We start from the raw sequence: 21,551 nt of genomic DNA, 5'->3' as shown, positions 1-21,551 counted from the left end.
TTTTTTTTAAGATAAGTGTCCCTGTGAGTGAAAGAGCCAGTTTAAGTCAATTTGGGCTTCATGACGACTCCCCTCGACGGTTGCCACGGTAATTCGCATCAGACATCGTTTTTTATTCAAACAGACGTTGGGTACTTTGAAGAACGCTTCTCTTGTGGCGGCGTCCGCGTGCAGTAATGAGCCGGGGGAATGAATCTCGCCGCATGAATTATGCCGGCAGTGATAACAGTCCTCCAGTTAAGGCACAAAAATGAGCATTCATTTATTTCCATCTCCGTCTCAGATGTACCCTCCCTGTGAACCTGACTGGGGAGGGGTGTGGGGTCAAGGAAGGAACGCCGGGCGCATTTAAGAAGTCGGAGGATGCAAAAGTGGAGCTAAGGTGCAAGAGCCACTTCACACGTGAGGGGGCGAGAACAGCGGCAGACAGGAGAACAGATAAAGTCCAAAAAGGTTAATAACACGCTGCATGGAATTCAGGTCCAAATCAGCATGAGGATGTTTTTCCCCTGCTTAGTATCCGCAATGCGCGGTGGCTCGTGTGTTTGCTTGGATTATGGTCAAATAAATGGCAGGGAGAGCGGGGTTGTGCTGCAGCAGCATGGAGCGGGGATTAGACTCTGGCTGGATAGAAAAGATGTGCACTGTCCTCCCAATTTGCACGCCGAGCAGTAAGATGCTCTCGCTACATAAAGCCGCCACAAAGCACACCGCGCAAATTTAGCTGGCCTCAGCAGCAGAGGTGGCAAATGAAGACTTGGGAGAGTTGAGACAAGGACAGTCATCCAGTATGCAGTGGAAACCCCATTAGGTCGGAACGTTTGTGTAACATTTTTCGGAAAAAACTGAACCGCAGTGATGTGAAGTGAAGTGAATTATATTTATATATCGCTTTTCTCAAGTGATGGAAAATGAAGCGGTCAGCAGATTGTGTGGGACATGGAAAGCTCAGTTCAGTGCGCATCAAAGGATTAGCTTCTTTTTGCCACACTTTTTAGTACAGTGGGACCTCGATGGACGAACCCCTTTATTTGCAAACTTTTTGATTAACAAACTTTTGTATATATACATGTATATATATACATATACATGCACTGTATGTACATATATACATATATGTATATATTTGAATATATACACAAATATAGACACATATAAGCACATATGTACATATATACTGTATGTATATACATACATATATACATATATGTATGTATATACATATATGTATACGCATATAGGTATATGTATATATATATATATATATATATATATAAATAATAAATGGGTTGTGCTTGTATAGCGCTTTTCTACCTTTGACACTACTTCCACATTCACCCATTCACACACTGATGGAGGGAGCTGCCATGCAAGGCGCTAACCAGCACCCATCAGTATATATACATATATATATATACATATACACACACAAATATACACAATATATATATATATGGCCCTAGTGTGTGAATATATGTATATATATATATATATATATATATATATATATATATATATATATATATATATATATATATATATATATATACACAGTGGGGCAAAAAAGTATTTAGTCAGCCACCAAATGTGCAAGTTCTCCCACTTAGAATGATGACAGAGGTCTGTAATTTTCATCATAGGTACACTTCAACTGTGAGAGACAGAATAAGAAAAAAAATACGGGAATTCACATTGTAGGAATTTTGAATAATTTATTTGTAAATTATGGTGGAAAATAAGTATTTGGTCAACCATTCAAAGCTCTCACTGAAGGAAGGAGGTTTTGGCTCAAAATCTCACGATACATGGCCCCATTCATTCTTTCCTTAACACGGATCAATCGTCCTGTCCCCTTAGCAGAAAAACAGCCCCAAACCATGATGTTTCCACCCCCATGCTTCACAGTAGGTTTGGTGTTCTTGAGATGCAACTCAGTATTCGTCCTTTTTTTTTTTTTCTTTGTCATGACAAAGGGAGGTTTTTGTGGCTGCTGCACTAATTGTAAGTGTATATTGTGTTTTTTATGTTGATTTAATTAAAAAAAAAAAAAAACAATATTTTTTTTTTTTTAAATAAAAATGAATAAAAAATTATTCTGCGGCCCGGTACCAATCGGGCCACGGGCCGGTGACCACTGATATAACATACACTTATTCAGCCTGTTGTTCACTATTCCTTATTCATTTTAAACTGCCTTTCAAATGTCTATTCTTGGTGTTGGGTTTTATCAAATACATTTCCCCCCACAAAATGCGACTTATACTCCAGTGCGACTTATATATGTTTTTTTCCTTTTTTATTATGCATTTTCGGCGGGTGCGACTTATACTCCGAAAAATATGGTATACATGGCTTTACATTTTTTGCGGCTCCAGACAGATTTTTATTTTATTTTATTTTTTTGGTCCAATATGGCTATTTTAACATTTTGGGTTGCCGACCCCTGGCCTAATCTGATGCTGATTCCACTCCTGTGCATTCCCTTGCACTTGTCTTGAGTGTCACTTGCCAACCCGTATCGACCGCGCTGTGATACTCAAGCCTTTTGTTTCATTCACCGGGGCTCAAATTCCGTCCCTAGCGGCGTAGATAAGAGACGAGAGGGGGGTTTTACGTTAAAAAAAAAGGGGACCGAAGTGCTGAAGTGAATCACCGATGCTATATTACCGTGACGCCAATAGACAAGTGTCATGTGCGCCTGGCTGAGGCGATAAGCTGCCCAGATAAATGCTCCCCGCTGCCGTTTAAATGATAAACTGGAGGAGTTGTGCCTGGAAAGATGTCACTTTGGGATAATCCTGCAGCAGGCGCAGAAGTCACATGGGGGGGGGTTGCTAGATTCACAATCAAAGGGAGATTTATCACCAGGATTTGAGTGGGAAATAGTGAGAGTATTAGGAAATTGATGTGCATTTTCGACACATCATGGTAGTATTTTAGTCCAGCTCTCGGGTGGGCGGTGAGTGAGATGACAGTCTTCTTGATACGCACGCTTTTTGAATGCCACATTATTTTATTTTACATAAATTAATTTTGTGCTTATGTAATTGTATTGGCTTGATCGGCCCCCCCGGCACATTTTAAGAATACAATTGAAAAAAATTGAAAACATAAAAAGTGGTATAAAAGAGCAAATAGGTGAAATGTAACAAGAAATTAATGCAATGCTTACTCCTATAACACAAAGCTGCCATGCAGGGTGTTTCTTTCTTTAAAAAAATAATAATGAATCAAAATCAATGTCATTTTGAATTATTGACCTATTCGAGGCTTCGATTACGTCACATTAAATATTCCACTTTGAGATATTTTTGGGGGGAAAATGTTGCATATTTTGCCATATACTGCGATGAGGTGACGACTTGTCCAGGGTGTACCCCGCCTTCCGCCCGATTGTAGCTGAGAAAAACAAAAAACAAAACATAAACAACAATAAAACTTAAAAATGACGGATATATCTGATTTGATCTCGAGATTATTGTGCTAAAAGTAAACAGTAAAAAAAATGTATAATTTATTTTTTAACACTAATAAGTGGGACACTTTTGGATCCCCAATTATTTTAGTGTGATTTGTTTTTAAGTGTCATTGCTCAAAAAATAATAATGAATCAAAATCAATGTCATTTTGAATTATTGACCTATTCGAGGCTTGGATTACGTCACATTAAATATTCCGCTTTGAGATATTTTTGGGGGGAAAATGTTGCATATTTTGCCATATACTGCGATGAGGTGGCGACTTGTCCAGGGTGTACCCCGCCTTCCGCCCGATTGTAGCTGAGATAGGCGCCAGCGCCCGCCGCGGCCCCATAAAGGGAATAAGCGGTAGAAAATGGATGGATGGATATTGCCATATAAAAAACTGAGCTTATTTTTTTTAAAGAAGGGCCTAAAACAAACAAACAAAACATAAACAACAATAAAACTTAAAAATGACGGATATATCTGATTTGATCTCGAGATTATTGTGCTAAAAGTAAACAGTAAAAAAAATGTATAATTTATTTTTTAACACTAATAAGTAGGACACTTTTGGATCCCCAATTATTTTAGTGTGATTTGTTTTTAAGTGTCTTTGCTCAAAAAATAATAATGAATCAAAATCAATGTCATTTTGAATTATTGACCTATTCAAGGCTTCAATTACGTCACATTAAATATTCCACTTTGAGATATTTTTGGGGGAAAATGTTGCATATTTTGCCGTATACTGCGATGAGGTGGCGACTTGTCCAGGGTGTACGGCGCCTTCCGCCCGATTGGAGCTGAGATAGGCGCCAGCGCCCCCCGCCACCCCAAAAACGGAATAAGCTTTAGGAAATGGATGGATGGATGGACCTATTCAAGGCTTCGATTACGTCACATTAAATATTCTACTTTGAGATATTTTTTGGGGGAAAATGTTGCATATTTTGCCATATACTGCGATGAGGTGGCGACTTGTCCAGGGTGTACCCCGCCTTCCGCCCGATTGGAGCTGAGATAGGCGCCAGCGCCCCCCACGACCCCAAAAACGGAATAAGCGGTAGAAAATGGATGGACGGATGGACCTATTCAAGGCTTTGATTACGTCACATTAAATATTCCACTTTGAGATATTTTTTGGGGGAAAATGTTGCATATTTTGCCATATACTGCGATGAGGTGGCGACTTGTCCAGGGTGTACGGCGCCTTCCGCCCGATTGTAGCTGAGATAGGCGCCAGCGCCCCCCGCGACCCCAAAAAGGGAATAAGCGGTAGAAAATGGATGGATGGATGGACCTATTCAAGGCTTCGAATACGTCACATTAAATATTCCACTTTGAGATATTTTTGGGGGGAAAATGTTGCATATTTTGCCGTATACTGCGATGAGGTGGCGACTTGTCCAGGGTGTACCCCGCCTTCCGCCCGATTGGAGCTGAGATAGGCGCCAGGGCCCCCCACGACCCTAAAAACGGAATAAGCGGTAGAAAATGGATGGACGGATGGACCTATTCAAGGCTTTGATTACGTCACATTAAATATTCCACTTTGAGATATTTTTGGGGGGAAAATGTTGCATATTTTGCCGTATACTGCGATGAGGTGGCGACTTGTCCAGGGTGTACTCCGCCTTCCGCCCGATTGGAGCTGAGATAGGCGCCAGCGCCCCCCGCAACCCCAAAAAAGGAATAAGCGGTAGAAAATGGATGGATGGATGGACCTATTCAAGGCTTCGATTACGTCACATTAAATATTCCACTTTGAGATATTTTTTGGGGAAAATGTTGCATATTTTGCCATATACTGCGATGAGGTGGCGACTTGTCCAGGGTGTACCCCGCCTTCCGCCCGATTGGAGCTGAGATAGGCGCCAGGGCCCCCCACTACCCCAAAAACGGAATAAGCGGTAGAAAATGGATGGACGGATGGACCTATTCAAGGCTTTGATTACGTCACATTAAATATTCCACTTTGAGATATTTTTGGGGGGAAAATGTTGCATATTTTGCCGTATACTGCGATGAGGTGGCGACTTGTCCAGGGTGTACCCCGCCTTCCGCCCGATTGGAGCTGAGATAGGCGCCAGCGCCCCCCGCAACCCCAAAAAAGGAATAAGCGGTAGAAAATGGATGGATGGATGGACCTATTCAAGGCTTCGATTACGTCACATTAAATATTCCACTTTGAGATATTTTTTGGGGAAAATGTTGCATATTTTGCCATATACTGCGATGAGGTGGCGACTTGTCCAGGGTGTACCCCGCCTTCCGCCCGATTGTAGCTGAGATAGGCGCCAGCGCCCCCCGCCACCCCAAAAGGGAATAAGCGGTAGAAAATGGATGGATGGATTTTGAAATATAAAAAACTGAGCTATTTTTTTTAAAGAAGGGCCTAAAAAAAAAAAAAAAAAACATAAAAATAAAACTTAAAAATGACGGATATATCTGATTTGATCTCGAGATTATTGTGTTAAAAGTAAACAGTAAAAAAAATGTGTTAATATTTTTTAACACTTTAATAAGTGGGACACTTTTGGATCCCCAATTATTTTAGTGTGATTTGCTTTTAAGTGTCATTGCTCAAAAAATAATAATGAATCAAAATCAATGTCATTTTGAATTATTGACCTATTCAAGGCTTCGATTACGTCACATTAAATATTCCACTTTGAGATATTTTTTGGGGGAAAATGTTGCATATTTTGCCATATACTGCGATGAGGTGGCGACTTGTCCAGGGTGTACCCCGCCTTCCGCCCGATTGTAGCTGAGAAAAACAAAAAACAAAACATAAACAACAATAAAACTTAAAAATGACGGATATATCTGATTTGATCTCGAGATTATTGTGCTAAAAGTAAACAGTAAAAAAAATGTATAATTTATTTTTTAACACTAATAAGTAGGACACTTTTGGATCCCCAATTATTTTAGTGTGATTTGTTTTTAAGTGTCATTGCTCAAAAAATAATAATGAATCAAAATCAATGTCATTTTGAATTATTGACCTATTCAAGGCTTGGATTACGTCACATTAAATATTCCGCTTTGAGATATTTTTTGGGGGAAAATGTTGCATATTTTGCCATATACTGCGATGAGGTGGCGACTTGTCCAGGTTGTACCCCGCCTTCCGCCCGATTGTAGCTGAGATAGGCGCCAGCGCCCCCTGCGACCCCGAAAACGGAATAAGCGGTAGAAATGGATGGATGGATGGACCTATTCAAGGCTTCGATTACATCACATTAAATATTCCAATTTGAGATATTTTTGGGGGGAAAATGTTGCATATTTTGCCGTATACTGCGATGAGGTGGCGACTTGTCCAGGGTGTACCCCGCCTTCCGCCCGATTGTAGGTGAGATAGGCGCCAGCGCCCCCCGCGACTCCAAAAAGGGAATAAGTGGTAGAAAATGGATGTATGGATGGACCTATTCAAGGCTTTGATTACGTCACATTAAATATTCCACTTTGAGATATTTTTTGGGGGAAAATGTTGCATATTTTGCCGTATACTGCGATGAGGTGGCGACTTGTCCAGGGTGTACCCCGCCTTCCGCCCGATTGTAGCTGAGAAAGGCGCCAGCGCCCCCCGCCACTCCAAAAGGGAATAAGCGGTAGGAAAATGGATGGATGGATTTTGAAATATAAAAAACTGAGCTATTTTTTTTTAAAGAAGGGCCTAAAACAAACAAACAAAACATAAACAACAATAAAACTTAAAAATGACGGATATATCTGATTTGATCTCGAGATTATTGTGCTAAAAGTAAACAGTAAAAAAAATGTATAATTTATTTTTTAACACTAATAAGTGGGACACTTTTGGATCCCCAATTATTTTAGTGTGATTTGTTTTTAAGTGTCATTGCTCAAAAAATAATAATGAATCAAAATCAATGTCATTTTGAATTATTGACCTATTCAAGGCTTGGATTACGTCACATTAAATATTCCGCTTTGAGATATTTTTTGGGGGAAAATGTTGCATATTTTGCCGTATACTGCGATGAGGTGGCGACTTGTCCAGGGTGTACCCCGCCTTCCGCCCGATTGTAGCTGAGATAGGCGCCAGCGCCCCCCGCGACTCCAAAAAGGGAATAAGTGGTAGAAAATGGATGTATGGATGGACCTATTCAAGGCTTCGATTACGTCACATTAAATATTCCACTTTGAGATATTTTTGGGGGGAAAATGTTGCATATTTTGCCATATACTGCGATGAGGTGGCGACTTGTCCAGGGTGTACCCCGCCTTCCGCCCGATTGGAGCTGAGATAGGCGCCAGCACCCGCCGCGGCCCCATAAGGGAATAAGCGGTAGGAAAATGGATGAATGGATTTTGCCATATAAAAAACTGAGCTTTTTTTTTTTTTAAAGAAGGGCCTAAAATAAACAAACAAAACATAAACAACAATAAAACTTAAAAATGACGGATATATCTGATTTGATATCGAGATTATTGTGCTAAAAGTAAACAGTAAAAAAAAAGTATAATTTATTTTTTAACACTAATAAGTGGGACACTTTTGGATCCCCAATTATTTTAGTGTGATTTGTTTTTAAGTGTCACTGCTCAAAAAATAATAATGAATCAAAATCAATGTCATTTTGAATTATTGACCTATTCAAGGCTTCGATTACGTCACATTAAATATTCCACTTTGAGATATTTTTTGGGGAAAATGTTGCATATTTTGCCGTATACTGCGATGAGGTAGCGACTTGTCCAGGGTGTACCCCGCCTTCCGCCCGATTGGAGCTGAGATAGGCGCCAGCGCCCGCCGCGGCCCCAAAAGGGAATAAGCGGTAGGAAATGGATGGATGGATTTTGAAATATAAAAAACTGAGCAATTTTTTTTAAAGAAGGGCCTAAAACAAACAAACAAAACATAAACAACAATAAAACTTAAAAATGACGGATATATCTGATTTGATATCGAGATTATTGTGTTAAAAGTAAACAGTAAAAAAAATGTATAATTTATTTTTTAACACTTTAATAAGTAGTACACTTTTGGATCCCCAATTATTTTAGTTTGATTTGTTTTTAAGTGTCATTGCTCAAAAAATAATAATGAATCAATATCCAAAATTAAGAACTAAAAGTAAACAGTAAAAAAAATTTAATATATTTTTTTAACACTTTAATAAGTAGGACACTTTTGGATCCTCAATTATTTTAGTGGGATTTTTTTTAAATTGTCATTGCTCAAAAAATAATAATGAATCAAAATCCAAAATTAAGAACTAAAAGTAAACAGTAAAACAAATGTATTATTATTTTTTAACTCTTTAATAAGTAGGACACTTTTGGATCCCCAATTATTTTTGTGTGATTTGTTTTTAAGTGTCATTGCTCAAAAAATAATAATGAATCAAAATCCAAAATTAAGGCTCCAATTATTATATAATCTCAAATATTCCACCTAAAAAAAATTTATTGTGTGAAAATATTGCACATTTTGTGTTTTTTCCATTTTTTTTTCTAATGTTTAACCAGAGATTTAAAACTTGCATAATAATGAAAATTATAATACTGAATAATGACACATTTTTAATTATTTTTTTTTGACCAAAACCCTTTGGGGTCCCCAAGATCATAACTGAGTGAAGGTCTAAATGTATATTTTTTATACATATATTGTATTGGTTTTTAAAATAAAAATTATGAAAATGGCCCCCGCTTGCTCTGATTTTTAAGTCTGCGGCCCTCAGTGGAAAAAGCTTGGTCCGCATTGCCGGCAGTAAGTCAGACCCGTTTCCAGTGAGGGTTGGACTCCGCCAAGGCTACCCTTTGTCCCCCATTCTGTTCAGAACTTTTATGGACAGAATTTCTAGGCTCCGTCAGGGTGTTGAGGGGATCCGGTTTGGTGGCTGCAGGATTAGGTCTCTGCTTTTTGCAGATGATGTGGTCCTGATGGCTTCATCTGACCAGGATCTTCAGCTCTCGCTGGATCGGTTCGCAGCCGAGTGTGAAGCGACCGAGATGAGAATCAACACCGAGTCCATGGTTCTCGCCCGGAAAAGGGTGGAATATAATCTCCAGGTTGGGGAGGAGACCCTGCCCCCAGTGGAGGAGTTCAAGTACCCAGGAGTCTTGTTCACGAGTGAGGGCGTCAGGCTTGCACCTGACAGTTTGTTTGTGTTTTAGTTTTTCCTGTGTGTGTGTAGTATTTCCTGTCTTTAGTTCCTGTCAGAGCTCTTATTTTGTCTGTTTCCTGTCCTGTCTTTCTCCCTGAGTGCTGTGTCCCGTTAGCTGCGGCTGATTGGCACCTGGCCACACCTGGCGTCAATCAGCCCGCTCCTATTTAGACCTGTCTTCCCATCCAGTCAGGGCTGGATTATTGTCGATGTCACTTCCGTATTGTCGCTCCTGTCGTGTCATCGCGGTAAGCTATATTTTGGTTTCTGTTTGTAGCTTACTGTGTTTTGTTCCCTGCTTCCGTTTTGTTTTCACTCTACAAGTAGCGACTTCTGTTTTCTTGCTCACTACCCGCTAGCTTCCACGCTAGGCCCCTTTTTGTTTTTGCTAGCTTCCATGCTAAGCTCCTTTTATTTTCTAGCTCCAATGCTAGCTCTCTTAGTTGGTTGTACGCCTCGTGCGCGCCTTTTGTTGTACCCCTTTGGTTTGTTCTTGTTTTAGTATCTTTATTAAATCATGTTTTCTCACTCCATGCCTGCCTCCATCTCTGCATCTTGGGGTTCGTCACAAACTAACTCTAACAGAGGGAAGAGTGGATCGTGAGATCGACAGGCGGATCGGTGCGGCGTCTTCGGTAATGCAGATGCTGTATCGATCCGTTTTGGTGAAGAAGGAGCTGAGCCGGAAGGCAAAGCTCTCAATTTACCTGTCGATCAACGTTCCCATTCTCACCTATGGTCATGAGCTTTGGGTTATGACCGAAAGGACAAGATCACGGTTACAAGCGGCCGAAATGAGTTTCCTCCGCCAGGTGGCAAGGCTCTCCCTTAGAGATAGGGTGAGAAGCTCTGCCATCCGGGGGGATCTCAAAGTAAAGCCGCTGCTCCTCCACATGGAGAAGAGCCAGACGAGGTGGTTTGGGCATCTGGTCAGGATGGTGTTAGGGTATGTCAAACCGGTAGAAAGCCATGGAGAAGACCCAGGACACATTGGGAAGATTATGTCTCTTGGCTGGCCTGGGAACACCTCGGGATTCCCCAGGAAGAGCTAGACGAAGTGGCTGGGGAGAGGGAAGTCTGGCCTTCCCTGCTTAGGCTGCTGCCCCCGCGACCCGACCTCGGATAAGCGGAAGTAGATGAATGTTTGGATGGATGGTAATAGTATTGGCCATCATTTGTTTATTTATTACAATTTATTAAATTTCTCTTTTGAATGTCAAAATCCACCTGACATTGTCTTCGGACAACGAGCAGCAGATGGCAGGAGAGAAAGAGAGGAAGGGATAGAGGGGGGGAAAGGAGGGCTGGGGGAGCAGGGGGCCGCCTATGTGTGTGTGTGAGTGTGTGTTAGGGTTGTTCCAATACCACTTTGGTACCGGTACCAAAATGTATTTTGATACTTTTCTAAAAAAAAAAAAAATGGCATTACAGTATTAGCTTTATTTTAACAAAAAAAATTGAAGGTAAAATAAATGTTTCTCATTATAATCAAAGAACAATTTTGTCCTTAAATAAAATACTGAACATACAAACCCGGTTTCCATAGGAGTTGGGAAATTGTGTAAGATGTAAATATAAACGGAATACAATGATTTGCAAATCATTTTCAACCCATATTCAGTTGAATGCACTACAAAGACAAGATATTTGATGTTCAAACTCAAAAACTTTATTTTTTTTTGCAAATAATCATTAATTTAGAATTTCATGGCTGCAACATGTGCCAAAGTAGTTGGGAAAGGGCATGTTCACCACTGTGTTACATCACCTTTTCTTTTAACAACACTCAATAAACGTTTGGGAACTGAGGAAACTAATTGTTGAAGCTTTGAAAGTGGAATTCTTTCCCATTCTTGTTTTACGTAGAGCTTCAGTCGTTCAACAGTCCGGGGTCTCCGCTGTCGTTTTTTACGCTTCATAATGTGCCACACATTTTCGATGGGGGACAGGTCTGGACTGCAGGCGGGCCAAGAAAGTACCCGCACTCTTTTTTTATGAAGCCACACTGTTGTAACACGTGCTGAATGTGGCTTGGCATTGTCTTCCTGAAATAAGCAGGGGCGTCCATGAAAAAGACGGCGCTTAGATGGCAGCATATGTGGTTCCAAAACCTGTATGTACCTTCCAGCATTAATGGTGCCTTCACAGATGTGTAAGTTACCCATGCCTTGGGCACTAATGCACCCCCATACCATCACAGATGCTGGCTTTTGAACTTTGCGTCGATAAAAGTCTGGATGATTCGCTTCCCCTTTGGTCCGGATGACACGATGTCGAATATTTCCAAAAACAATTTGAAATGTGAACTCGTCAGACCACGGAACACTTTTCCACTTTGCATCAGTCCATCTTTGATGATCTCGGGCCCAGAGAAGCCGGCGGCGTTTCTGGATGTTGTTGATAAATGGCTTCCGCTTTGCATAGTAGAGCTTTAACTTGCACTTACAGATGTATTTAGTGAGAGTGGTTTTCTGAAGTGTTCCTGAGCCCATGTGGTGATATCTTTTCGAAATTGATGTCGGTTTTTGATACAGTGCCGTCTGAGGGATCGAAGGTCACGGTCATTCAATGTCGGTTTCTGGACATGCGGCTTATGTGAAGTGATTTTTCCAGATTCTCTGAACCTTTTGATGATATTATGGACCGTAGATGCTGAAATACCTAAATTTCTTGCAATTGCACTTTGAGAAACGTTGTTCTTAAACTGTTTGACTATTTGCTCACACAGTTGTGGACAAAGGGGTGTACCTCGCCCCATCCTTTCTTGTGAAAGACTGAGCATTTTTTGGGAAGCTGTTTTTATACCCAATCATGGCACCCACCTGTTCCCAATTAGCCTGCACACATGAGGGATGTTCCAAATAAGTGTTTGATGAGCATTCCTCAACTTTATCAGTATTTATTGCCACCTTTCCCAACTTTTTTGTCACGTGTTGCTGGCATCAAATTCTAAAGTTAATGATTATTTGCAAAAAAAAGAAAAAAAAATGTTTATCAGTTTGAACATCAAATATCTTGTCTTTGTAGCATATTCAACTGAATATGGGCTGAAAAGGATTTGCAAGTCATTGTATTCCGTTTATATTTACATCTAACACAATTTCCCAACTCATATGGAAACGGGGTTTGTATATATTTCTGGCTAATATATGGAAAAAATGTTTTCTTCTAAAATTCAGTGGGTGCGGCTTATATAGCGGTGTGCTCTGTAGTCCAGAAAACATGGTACATACAATTTTTTGGTGTAACTGTACAAAATGAGCTACACAGCTAGCCTAAAACGTTAGCACGCTTACAATAAAATGCTAACATTTAGCATGTGTGGAAACATTAGCATGATATCAGTTAACATGTTTTATATACCAAGTTGTACGACTCAAAGGGGCGGTATAGCTCGGTTGGTAGAGCTGCCATGCCAGCAACTTGAGGGTTCCAGGTTCGATCCCCGCTTCCGTCATCCTCGTTTCTGCCGTTGTGTCCTTGGGCAAGACAATTTACCCACCCGCTCCCGGTGCCACCCACACTGGTTTAAATGTAACTTTGACATTGGGTATCACTATGTATAGTGCTTTGAGTCACTAGAGAAAAGCGCTATATAAATACAATTCACTTCACAAATGTGTATGACTGAGAAAATAGAGAAACAAGTGTTTGCATGCTAACAGTTAACAAATGTCACATACTAAGTTATGTGACTCTGGTGTAAACGGTTGCAAAACTAGCTCAAAAAGTTAGCATGCTAATGTTAGCAAGCTAACGTTAGCATGCTATAACTAAACAAAAACAAGATCTACTATCTATTACTCTTTTAAATCCTTAGTTTTTTGTACTCAAACTCCTCCTGTGTCCAGGGAATTAGTCCCTGAATTTATTACCATGACCAAAACCGACAAAAATATGACGTCTGATCTTTTTACTCTGATATTATTCATATGCTGATACTTACTACCTTTGGTATCGATCAGCACTACACTACATGTACTGTACACCTGTACTGTAATTTAAAGATGATGTGGTTTTGTAAACCAAAAAAAAAGAATTTGTGGTCTAAAAGACTCTGGCTTATTAGTGATTCCTAGAGCCCAAAAAATGTCTGCGGGCTATAGAGCATTTTCCGTTCGGGCTCCAGTACTCTGGAATGCCCTCCCGGTAACAGTTCGAGATGCTACCTCAGTAGAAGCATTTAAGTCTCACCTTAAAACTCATCTGTATACTCTAGCCTTTAAATAGACCTCCTTTTTAGACCAGTTGATTTGCCGCTTCTTTTCTTTTTTCTCCTATGTCCCCCCCTCCCTTGTGGAGGGGGTCCAGTCCGATGACCATGGATGAAGTACTGGCTGTCCAGAGTTGAGACCCAGGATGGACCGCTCGCCTGTGTATCGGTTGGGGACATCTCTACGCTGCTGATCCGCCTCCGCTTGGGATGGTTTCCTGTGGACGGGACTCTCGCTGCTGTCTTGGATCCGCTTTGAACTGGACTCTCGCGGCTGTGTTGGAGCCACTATGGATTGAACTTTCACAGTATCATGTTAGACCCGCTCGACATCCATTGCTTTCGGTCCCCTAGAGGCACATCTGAGGTCCTCTCCAAGGTTTCTCATAGTCAGCATTGTCACTGGCATCCCACTGGATGTGAATTCTCCCTGCCCACTGGGTGTGAGTTTTCCTTGCCCTTTTGTGGGTTCTTCCGGGGATGTTGTAGTCGTAATGATTTGTGCAGTCCTTTGAGACATTGGTGATTTGGGGCTTTATAAATAAACATTGATTGATTGATTGATTGATCGTTTGCATGCTAACAGTTAACAAATGTCACATACTAAGTAATGTGACTGGTGTAATCGGTTGCAAAACTACCTTAAAAAGTTAGCATGCTAATGTTAGCAAGCTAACGTTAGCATGCTATAACTAAATCAATCAATCAATGTTTATTTATATAGCCCCAAATCACAAATGTCTCAAAGGACCGCACAAATCATTACAACTACAACATCCTCGGAAGAACCCACAAAAGGGCAAGGAAAACTCACACCCAGTGGGCAGGGAGAATTCACATCCAGTGGGACGCCAGTGACAATGCTGACTATGAGAAACATTGGAGAGGACCTCAGATGTGGGCAACCCCCCCCCCTCTAGGGGACCGAAAGCAATGGATGTCGAGCGGGTCTAACATGATACTGTGAAAGTTCAATCCAGTGGCTCCAACACAGCCGCGAGAGTTCAGTTCAAAGCGGATCCAAGACAGCAGCGAGAGTCCCGTCTACAGGAGACCATCTCAAGCGGAGGCGGATCAGCAGCGTAGAGATGTCCCCAACCGATACACAGGCGAGCGGTCCATCCTGGGTCTCGACTCTGGACAGCCAGTACTTCATCCATGGTCATCGGACCGGACCCCCTCCACAAGGGAGGGGGGGGACATAGGAGAAAGAAAAGAAGCGGCAGATCAACTGGTCTAAAAAGGAGGTCTATTTAAAGGCTAGAGTATACAGATGAGTTTTAAGGTGAGACTTAAATGCTTCTACTGAGGTAGCATCTCGAACTGTTACCGGGAGGGCATTCCAGAGTACTGGAGCCCGAACGGAAAACGCTCTATAGCCCGCAGACTTTTTTTGGGCTCTAGGAATCACTAATAAGCCGGAGTCTTTTGAACGCAGATTTCTTGCCGGGACATATGGTACAATACAATCGGCAAGATTGTATTGTACCATATGTTGTCAAAAACAAGATCTACTACTTGTCAAAAACAAGATCTACTACTCTTTTAAATCCTTACTTTTTTGTTCTCAAACTCCTCCTGTGTCCAGGGAATTAGTCCCTGAATTTATTACCATGACCAAAACCGACAAAAAAATGACTTCTGATCTTTTTACTCTGATATTTAGATTGGACGTGTCATTGTGAAAGTGCTTGAAGGAAACTGGAAAAGTATGTTGGAGTTTGGGTGTTGGTGGAGGGAACAGTTATAAAGTCATCTAAAATACTGTAATTTGTGTTAAAAAAGGGGGAGATAAATATAAGAATATAATTCTTCCATCTGCTCTTTTCTGATCATGGAAATGTATAAGAAAAAACAAAACAAAAAAAAACAATGAAAGTGTCAATTGTACATGGCTTGTAAATATGCATTTTCATGAAAGGAATAAAAATAAATGATGATGATGATATTAATCATATACTGATACTACCTTTGGTATCGATCAGCCCTAAACTACATGTACTGTACATCTGTAAACCTGTACAGTAATTTAAAGATGATGTGGTTTTGTAAAGCAAAAAAAAAAGAATTTGTGGTCTACCTTATCATACAGATATATTCGGTCCGTGTACTGGCTGGCGCAGAACTGCAGACCCGGGTATCCAGGATCAGCATTGGTGGTGGTATCGCTGTCATCGTCATTGTCGCTTGTATTAGACGCCCTGCGTTCTGGAAAAAGAAAACACCTCAGTCATATAAGATGAGTACGGCACAGGCATTGAAAAACTGGATAAAAAAAAAAGGCTTTGGTAGTTCGGTATTAAGTCTATTTCTTCATGCTTGAACCATACCCTGATGTGGTAAAGGTCTTGTGTTGTGCGTGCATACAGATTCTAACATTTGTCTTCTTTTGTTGAGAAGAATTTTGTACGTACTTTTCCGTACATTACAAATACCGTATTTTTTGGATTATAAATCGCTCCGGAGTATACGTCGCACCGGCCGAAAATGCATACTAAAAAAGGAAAAAAACACATATACGTCGCATTTTTGGGGGAAATTTATTTGATAAAATACAAAACACCAAGAATAGACATTTGAAAGGCAATTTAAAAATAAATAAAGAATAGTAAACAACAGGCTGAATAAATGACTTATAAATAACCAACTGAGAAGGTGCCTGCTATGTTAACATAACATATTATGGTAAGAGTCATTCAAATAACTATAACATATAAAACAAGGGGTAGGGAACCTATGGCTCTAGAGCCAGATGTGACTCTTTTGATGACTACATATGGCTCTTAGATAATTATATTTCTATAGCGCTTTTCTCTAGTGCAGGGGTCGGGAACCTTTTTGGCTGAGAGAGCCAAGAAGCCAAATATTTTAAAATATATTTACGTAAGAGCCATATAATATATTTTTAACACTGAACACAACTAAAAGTGTGCATTTTTAATTAAAACCAACGTTTCTAGAGTATAATAGGTCTCTTATTCTTTGTAATAACGTTGTTATTCTGAAGCTAGCTTAGGAGGGGGCGTGGCCTGCGGGTCTGCAGCGAAGCGGGGGGTTGCCAGGACCGGCCTCGAAATCAGCGACAGGTGTGTAAAAGGCCCACCTGGGCCTTGTTGAAGAACCCCCAAGAGGGCTAGCCCTAGATTAACCAATAATAAATACATTTAAGGCAACTTCTTGAACAGGTGCGGTAGAAAAAAGGATGGATGGATTCAAATGCATGAGCATTTTTATATTTTTAACGTTATTTTTTACACTGTGATTACAAGTGGAATTATTCATTACTTATTGTGTTAAGTAGTGTCAGCTCAGATTTATCCGAGAGCCAGATGCAGTCATCAAAAGAGCCACATCTGGCTCGCGAGCCATAGGTTCCCTACCCCTGCTCTGGTGACTCAAAGCGCTTTACAAAGTGACACCCAATATCTAAGTTACATTTAAACCAGTGTGGGTGTCACTGAGGGCAGGTGTGTAAAGTGTGTTGTCCAAGGACACAACGGTAGTGACTAGGATGGCGGAAGCGGGAATCAAACCTGGAACCCTCAGGTTGCTAGCACGGCATCTCTACCAACCGAGCTATGCCGAGTAACCGTGTAAAACTCTTCCATATCAGTAGGTAGCTAATTGCTTCGTAGATGTGGGAAACAGCGGGAGGCAGAGTGCAGGTAAAAAGGTGTCTAATGCTTAAACCAGGGGTAGGGAACCTGTGGCTCTTTTAATGACTACATATGGCTCTCAGATAATTATATTTATATAGCGCTTTTCTCTAGTGACTCAAAGCGCTTTACAAAGTGACACCCAATATCTAAGTTACATTTAAACCAGTGTGGGTGTCACTGAGGGCAGGTGTGTAAAGTCTCTTGTCCAAGGACACAACGGCAGTGACTGGGATGGCGGAAGCGGGAATCAAACCTGGAACCCTCAGGTTGCTAGCACGGCCTCTCTACCAACCGAGCTATGCCGAGTAACCGTGTAATACTCTTCCATATCAGTAGGTGGCAGTCGGTAGCTAATTGCTTCGTAGATGTGGGAAACAGCGGGAGGCAGGGTGCAGGTAAAAAGGTGTCTAATGCTTGAACCAGGGGTAGGGAACCTATGGCTCTAGAGCCATATGTGGCTCTTTTAATGAATACATATGGCTCGCAGATAATTATATTTATATAGCGCTTTTCTCTAGTGACTCAAAGCGCTTTACAAAGTGACACCCAATATCTAAGTTACATTTAAACCAGTGTGGGTGTCACTGGGAGCAGGTGTGTAAAGTCTCTTGCCCAAGGACACAACGGCAGTGACTAGGATGGCGGAAGCGGGAATCAAACCTGGAACCCTCGGGTTGCTAGCACGGCCTCTCTACCAACCGAGCTATGCCGAGTAACCGTGTAATACTCTTCCATATCAGTAGGTGGCAGTCGGTAGCTAATTGCTTTGTAGATGTGGGAAACAGCGGGAGGCAGAGTGCAGGTAAAAAGGTGTCTAATGCTTAAACCCGGGGTAGGGAACCTATGGCTCTAGAGCCAGATGACTGCAAATGGCTCTCAGATAAATCTTAGCTGACATTGCTTAACACGATAAGTAATGAATAATTCCGCTGGTAATCACAGTTTCAAAAATAACGTTCAAATTATAAAACATTCTCATGCAATTTAATCCAACCATCCGTTTTCTACCGCACCTGTTCAAGATGTCGCATTAATGGTAAGAATTATTATATGTATTATTGGTTAACTTTTATAATAACAATGTTGTTAAAAAGAATAAGAGACTTATTATAGTCTTCAAATGTTGGTCATACTTAAAAATGCATGGATTTAGTCGTCTTCAGTGTTGAAAAATGTTTTATGGCTTTTACGGAAATACTTTGTGAAATATTTGGCTTTCATGGCTCTCTCAGCCAAAAAGGTTCCCGACCCCTGATATAAAACATGCTATACGTTTACCAAACAATCCGTCACTCCTAATCGATAAATCCCATGAAATCTTCTTCCTCGATGTCGCTTCTAAACAGCTCTGCCAACTCCAAAGGTATGCGCCGCTTCCTTTTGTCGTTTTCTGCTGCATATTTCACCACGTCCATCTTGTAATCTGCAGGACATGATTTCCTTTTCGGTGCCATTTTTGTTCAGCCCTTCTCAGTTTTTATAAGTTACCGCCAACGATGTAATGATCCATTTAAATAGCTACGGCAGTAGAATACAGCAAAGGGGTCACCAACCTTTTTGAAACCAAGAGCTACTTCTTGGGTACTGATTAATGCGAAGGGCTACCAGTTTGATACACACTTAAATAAATGGCCAGAAATAGCCAATTTGCTCAATTTACCTTTAATAAATAAATCTATACATATATATATAAAAAATAGGTATTTCTGTCTGTCATTCCGTCGTACCTTTTTTTTCCTTTTACGGAAGATTTTTTGTAGAGAATAAATGATGAAAAAAACACTTAATTGAACGGTTTAAAAGAGGAGAAAACAGGAAAAAAATGAAGATAAAATTTTGAAACATGGTTTATCTTCAATTTCGACTCTTTAAAATTCTAAATTCAACCGAAAAAAAGAAGAGAAAAACTAGCTAATTTGAATCTTTTCGAAAAAAAATTTAAAAAGAATTTATGGAACATCATTTGTTATTTTTCCTGATTAAGATTAATTTTAGAATTTTGATGACATGTTTTAAATAGGTTAAAATCCAATCTGCATTTTGTTAGAATATATAACAAATTGGACCAAGCTATATTTCTAACAGACAAATCATTATTTCTTCTAGATTTTCCAGAACAAAAATTTTAAAAGAAATTCAAAAGACTTTGAAATAATATTCAAATTTGATTCTAAAGATTTTCTAGATTTGCCAGAATAATTTTTTTGAATTTTAATCATAATAAGTTTGAAGAAATATTTCACAAATATTCTTTGTCGAAAAAACAGAAGCTAAAATGAAGAATTAAATTAAAATGTATTTATTATTCTTTACAATAAAAAAAATAACATTTACTTGAACATTGATTTAAATTGTCAGGAAAGAAGAGGAAGGAATTTAAAAGTTAAAAAGGTATATGTGTTTAAAAATCCTAAAATCATTTTTAAAGTGGTATTTTTTCTCTGACATTGTCTTTCTGAAAGTTATAAGAAGCAAAGTAAAAAAATAAATGAATTCATTTAAACAAGTGAAGACTAAGTCTTTAAAATATTTTCTTGGATTTTCAAATTCTATTGTAAGTGCTGCTTATTTGAGCTATTTTTAGAACAGGCCAGCGGGCGACTCATCTGGTCCTTACGGGCTACCTGGTGCCCGTGGGGCCCGCGTTGGTGACCCCTGCAATAAATTATTCACCCCTATACAAGGCCCTGTGATGAATTAGCGACTTGTCCAGGGTGTAGCCCGCCTTCTGCCCGAATGCTGCTGAGCTAGGTTCCAGCGATCCCCCGTTACCCCGAACGGGACAAGCGGTAGAAAATGGATGGATGGATTTGATTTTTGTCTCTCTTAGAATTAAAAATGTCGAGCAAAGCGAGACCAGCTTGCTAGTCAATAAATCAAATTCCAAAAATAGAGGCAGCTCACTGGTAAGTGCTGCTATTTGAGCTATTTTTAGAACAGGCCAGCGGGCGACTCATCTGGTCCTTACGGGCTACCTGGTGCCCGCGGGCACCGCGTTGGTGACCCCTGCAATAAATTATTCACCCCTATACAAGACCCTGCGATGAAGTAGCGACTTGTCCAGGGTGTAGCCCGCCTTCTGCCCAAATGCTGCTGAGCTAGGTTCCAGCGATCCCTCGTTACCCCGAACGGGACAAGCGGTACAAAATGGATGGATGGATGGATTTGATTTTTGTCTCTCTTAGAATTAAAAATGTCGAGTAAAGCGAGACCAGCTTGCTAGTAAATAAATCAAATCCCAAAAAATAGAGGCAGCTCACTGGTAAGTGCTGCTATTTGAGCTATTTTTAGAACAGGCCAGCGGGCGACTCATCTGGTCCTTACGGGCTACCTGGTGCCCGCCGGCACCGCGTTGGTGACCCCTGATGTAGCATATAGCAGTTAGCACTTTCCATGACCCACAATGCACTCCTGCCATGTCCCTCCCCCGCCGAATTCTTATTGGTTGACATGTGTGTGACGATTGCTGACATTTTCTTTGTCTCTTCCGCGAATGAGATGAATAATATTATTTAATATTTTACGGTAACGTGTTAATAATTAACACATAAGTCGCTCCGGAGTATATGTCGCCTAATTATGAAAAAAACTGCGACTTATAGTCCGAAAAATACGGTACTTCGCTGTCTTCTGCATTTTGGGGTCATTAAATTAACGCCGGTTTGGACAGAAATAAATGCAACATCGCGGTAGGATGACATTGCCAATGCGTGTAGTCGTAATGAGGACTAAAGGCGGTCCCAGGAAGAACCGAATGTGTGACCTTTTTAATGGCCATGTAGGCACCATTAGCTCGTCTCTCTGCAGTCCCATAATAATACTTTAATACACAGCAGCATTACTGTCAATGATTGAGTCTCTGACGTTACTCAACAACACTGGTTTCAAACTCAAGGCTCGGGGGCCACATCCAGCCCGCGATGTCATTTTATCTGGCTTGCAAAAAAACTTGGAATTGATAAGTGTCAATAAAGTATTTCATATTTTTCTCAGTAAATGTAATGGATTTGTTTTTATTTTGGCAGAAAAAATATATGTTCTACTTCAATTTGCATACCTTTTCAACTTT

At 40.4% G+C, this 21,551-nt stretch overlaps 1 protein-coding gene across 2 annotated transcripts in view; it reads right to left on the bottom strand.

Annotated features, from left to right (window-relative positions):
- zranb3 (zinc finger, RAN-binding domain containing 3) overlaps positions 1-21,551 on the bottom strand; it is a 334,364-nt gene that overhangs the window by 92,527 nt on the left and 220,286 nt on the right. For both annotated transcript variants that reach the window (XM_061889175.1, XM_061889174.1), the window contains one exon: positions 15,904-16,031. In XM_061889175.1, coding sequence (XP_061745159.1) covers positions 15,904-16,031 — 128 coding nt within the window. The remainder of the gene's footprint in view (positions 1-15,903; positions 16,032-21,551) is intronic.

The sequence above is a fragment of the Nerophis ophidion genome, linkage group LG27 (assembly GCF_033978795.1).
Source record: "Nerophis ophidion isolate RoL-2023_Sa linkage group LG27, RoL_Noph_v1.0, whole genome shotgun sequence".
Classification (NCBI taxonomy): domain Eukaryota; kingdom Metazoa; phylum Chordata; class Actinopteri; order Syngnathiformes; family Syngnathidae; genus Nerophis; species Nerophis ophidion.
The sequence above is the reverse complement of the archived record's forward strand: the minus strand, read 5'-3'. Positions and strand labels throughout refer to the sequence as shown.